This window comes from Poecilia latipinna, unplaced genomic scaffold (genome assembly GCF_001443285.1).
Source record: "Poecilia latipinna isolate Pla-1442-1.1 unplaced genomic scaffold, P_latipinna-1.0 Scaffold786, whole genome shotgun sequence".
Lineage (NCBI taxonomy): Eukaryota > Metazoa > Chordata > Actinopteri > Cyprinodontiformes > Poeciliidae > Poecilia > Poecilia latipinna.
This window is the reverse complement of record NW_015113402.1, coordinates 74,057-78,087: the sequence shown is the minus strand read 5'-3', so window position 1 is coordinate 78,087 and position 4,031 is coordinate 74,057. Positions and strand designations below refer to the sequence as shown.

The 4,031-nt window shown below is 41.4% G+C and overlaps 1 protein-coding gene across 1 annotated transcript in view; it reads right to left on the bottom strand.

Annotated features, from left to right (window-relative positions):
• Window positions 1-2,647: 2,647 nt before the first annotated feature.
• Window positions 2,648-4,031, bottom strand: part of cdc42bpb (CDC42 binding protein kinase beta (DMPK-like)) — a 30,792-nt gene continuing 29,408 nt past the window's right edge. Inside the window, exons 36-37 of the mRNA XM_015046625.1 lie at window positions 3,902-3,963; window positions 2,648-3,038 (exon numbers count right to left, since the gene is read on the bottom strand). Coding sequence (XP_014902111.1) covers window positions 2,916-3,038; window positions 3,902-3,963 — 185 coding nt within the window. The 3' untranslated portion in view covers window positions 2,648-2,915. The remainder of the gene's footprint in view (window positions 3,039-3,901; window positions 3,964-4,031) is intronic.

The window sequence follows — 4,031 nt, the reverse complement described above, 5'->3', positions numbered from 1 at the left end:
AAAACTGTAATTTTTTTAAAAATGTTGCAACTGGGAGCCTGGACCTTAGCATCTTTACATTTCCTAAAAATTATTTCTCATATTTGCACACATAAGGTTGAGAAATAATATTTAAAAAATATGGGAAAATTAAAACCCATTTTATCTCTGTTCTCAAGAATCACTGAATTACAAGTTTTAAAGTCAATTACCAAAATAAAAGCTGTGATTGAATTTAAAAGTCATAAAATAAGTTGTAATTTACAGTCATGATTATGAAACACAAAAAATAATTAAGACTGAATTAAACAAAATAAAACTAAACTTTAATGAACAAAAATTAAAATATTTTGTAAAGTGATGAAAATCTAAATGTTGCAACAAACTTCAGGATGATTTTAACTAAATAATATGACGTCACCTATCTGATGAAGAAGTCAGTTGAACTTGTGCTGAACCGTTTCCTGTTTGCTCTGCCGCTGCAGACCTGCAATGTTTTTATTCAAATCCGCTGCAGATTAAACATCCAGCTGCTTTTTCACACAGAAACCACAGACTGTGTGAGAGAAGGAGTGTGTGTGTGTGTGTGTGTGTGTGTGAACGGATGTCGGCTGACAAAGGTCAAATAGAGTTCAGACGAAAATGAAAAGTTCAAAACTGACAAAGTTTCCAATGAAACTTAAATTTGATAATTTATGTTCAGTTTTCCTGCCAGCAGCTCTGAGTTAGTAAGTCTCCGTCTGACCCGGTTCCCTCTCCGCTCCGCTCTGATTGGCCGGCCTGTCGCTTCCGGTCCCAGACCACGCTCTGATTGGCCGCCTCCTGCTGAGTAAACAACCACCTCATCAATGATTAACGCGCCTGTCAGACGCGACTCGGGGCCAAATTAATCATTGATACCTGACCTGAAACCGACAAAGGGAAAATGCGGCGTCGCCATGGCAACAAGGCAGGATTTCCGCTTTGAAAAACTCCCGACCTCTTCATGAGAAAAATGTTTCATTTGCGCAAAACATGTTTTAATCACCAAATGATGTGAAAAGTTTCAGATTCTCAGTTCACAGAAAAAAAAAAAACAGGAAAATAAACATGAAAGGAAGCAGAATTTATCATTTTTACAACAGGAAGTGTTGTAAATAAATCTGCTTGTTGTTATTTGGTGAATCTTAAGAAATGTGATTTGTCATCTAAACCAAGAAATGAACTTAATATTGAAGTCAATCCTGCTTTAGAACTGTTTTCCTTCCACTCAACTTTCCAGAAAAAGCACAGAGGGAGCTCAGCCCGACAGCTGCTGACACAACGAGCTTCAGGCTTTTATCTCACCTTTCGTTCAGAAGGTGAACATGAATCCAGGATCTCCATAAAACCCGTCAGCAGAATGAAGTTCTGAGATGTTCTGGTAGACCCGGTGGACTGGAACCAGAACCAGCAGGCGACATGGCGACCCAGATCATCTTCCTGTGGAAACTTCACTCAGGTCGTTTCTCCAGACAAAATCAAAACTTTACTTTGATCCTAACTGAGCAGTGGTTCGGTTCTGGTTCTGTTCAGTTCAGGTGAGACGGTTCTGATATTTAAAACAAGCAGTGGGATATTTCCTGACCTCACCTTTTCTCCTTCCACTAAACTTTCTTCACCCGTTTCACATTTAGAAAGTTTTGTTTGATATTTTTCCTCGGTCTCTCTCTCTTATTGTTGAATTGTGACCTCTGACCTTAACTGAGGTGGGTCGGCCTCTCTGGGAAGATGAATGGCTTAGTATGGAAACTCATTTATGCCAAGAATTAAAAAATAAAAGCCCAACAGGAAAACGTAACTACAAGTTCTCGTGTAGTGATTGCCAAACTACAAGTTGTAATTATGAGTTTTAAACTCGTAATTACAAGATTTAACGTCTTAATTACAAAGATAAAAGTTGTAATCATGAGTTTTAAGTCATAATTATGAAATATAATTTGAGTTTTAGGTCTTATATTAAGGTTTAAGTAATAAATAAGAAAATAAAAGCTATAAAAGTTTTAGTCCCAGAAGTTTAGAAACGGAGCGATGCGTTTCCTCCTGAGGTCTCCCAGCCTGCTTCGTGTTGTCAGACAGGTTCCAGAAATCCTGCAGGTGTAAATACTTTAACTAGACCGTCTCCCTGATCCCTCCGTTTTTCAGGTGCAGAGTAGTTTATTTAGAAATGTTTCTGACGGATCGGTTCATGGAGGATTTCACTGATCGTTTGGTTTCATTTCCTGTCGGAGCGTTACCTGTGCAGGTGAGACTCACTCAGACTCTCCTCTGGTTCTTTATTGTGGTTTTTGGCTGCTAAACATTTCATCATTACAAATATTCTTTAACTGATTCTGGAAGAAGTAAAAGCAGTAGTGTCCAGGTGTGACTCCGCCCCCTGCTACCTAACCGGAGCCAGGGGGCGGAGTCAGATTAAAGGTGGTGAGGGGGGAAGAGTAAAGATCATCATTTACAAATCAAAGATTATTTTTCTCCTACAACAACGATGATGATGTGCAAGCTTAACAAAACTTTAAAATAATTAATACAGTGTTTTTCTTTTTTTCCTCAGAGTGAGACCTCCCGTCCGTCTGAGCGGCTAACACATGGAAAGTGTTTTTAATACAGAAGAGGAAGAACAGGAAGTGACTGGTCCCAGGGCCGTCGAACCGGGGCCGGGGCATCCCAGCAGGTAAAATCCATCCAGGTAAAACTGGGGAAAGGGGCGGGGCTTCCCAGCAGGTAAAGTACATCCAGGTAAAACTGGGGAAAGGGGCGGGGCTTCCCAGCAGGTAAAAGCAGCAGTAACCTCAGACTCACTCTGTCATGATAAAATCCTCAAAGTAAAAGCTAAACTCCCAGTCTTCAGTCTGTTCGACAAGCCCCACCCCCAACAGACCTGGAGGTGGGCGGGGCCTAACGTGTGCAAGGGGCGGGGCTTAGGGCTCCAATTCCAGGCCGTCCAGGGTGAGCTGGCTGCGGTGGGGGGAGTTGGGGCTGGGGGGGCTGCTGGGGTTGGAGCTGTTAGAGGGGGTCGAGTGTTTGGTGGAGTCGGAGTCCGGCTGGGCGAGCGAGCGGGAGAGAGAGAGAGAATGAGTGTAAATGGAGGGATAATGAGAATCTCAAACTTTCAGGGACAAAATCAGAGGAAAAATTCACTCAACAATAAACTGAGTTTTAGAAACGGACAGACTACCGCTAATCCGCTAACGGCACTTCTTTAGCTTAGCGCTCTAGCTAACTTTGAAAACATTCACTTAGCTTCATGTAAATTAATTTTTTTCAGATAAATTCTGAAGTTTTGTAAACTTTCATTTGAATAAAGTTTATATTCATGCTCTTATTTTGAAGTCTGTGCGCAGCAGTTCCGTTTCCTGTCACTTTCTCTACCCAGAATGCAACAGTTTAAAATCTCCTGATGTCCTTCATGTTTACTGTAGTTAATAATGCTAAATTAGCAACAGAGTTAGCAAAACGCAACAGCTAAAAAACTGAAACCAGGAGTGAAAGAGCGAAGAACCAGTTCCTGAAGCGACTTCCTGTGCCAAAAACTGAAGAGGAGGATCTAAAACATAAAAACATAAAAATGTCTTGGATGTCTCCGCTATTACAGGAGAGGATTACAGTTTCTAAGTTTTTGGTTTGATTGTTTCTGTTTTGGAGTAACTCCGTCTTCTAAACTACTTCCTGTATTAATCAACTTACTCAGTGAAAATTTACTTTCAAGGAAAGGTTATCGTATGTTTGTGAAACTTGATTAATAAATAAATTGTTGTGTCAAACATTTTGTCTGTGAAAATCTCATTCTAAACAATAAAAAAACAAATGTGTTGTTGGGCCACTTAATACCCTTCAGGGGGCCACAAACGGCCCACGAGCCGCACTTTGGACACCCTGCCTTACAGGAAGCTGGTGGTGGTTTTACCTCTCGGTCCAGGTCCAGGTCCGGCTCACAGGCGCCGCGTGTCGAAGCTCCTGAGCTGAAATCTGGACCGACAAACACAAACATGAGCAACGCAGCACAGCTGTGCAACGCAACACAGCTGTGCAACGCA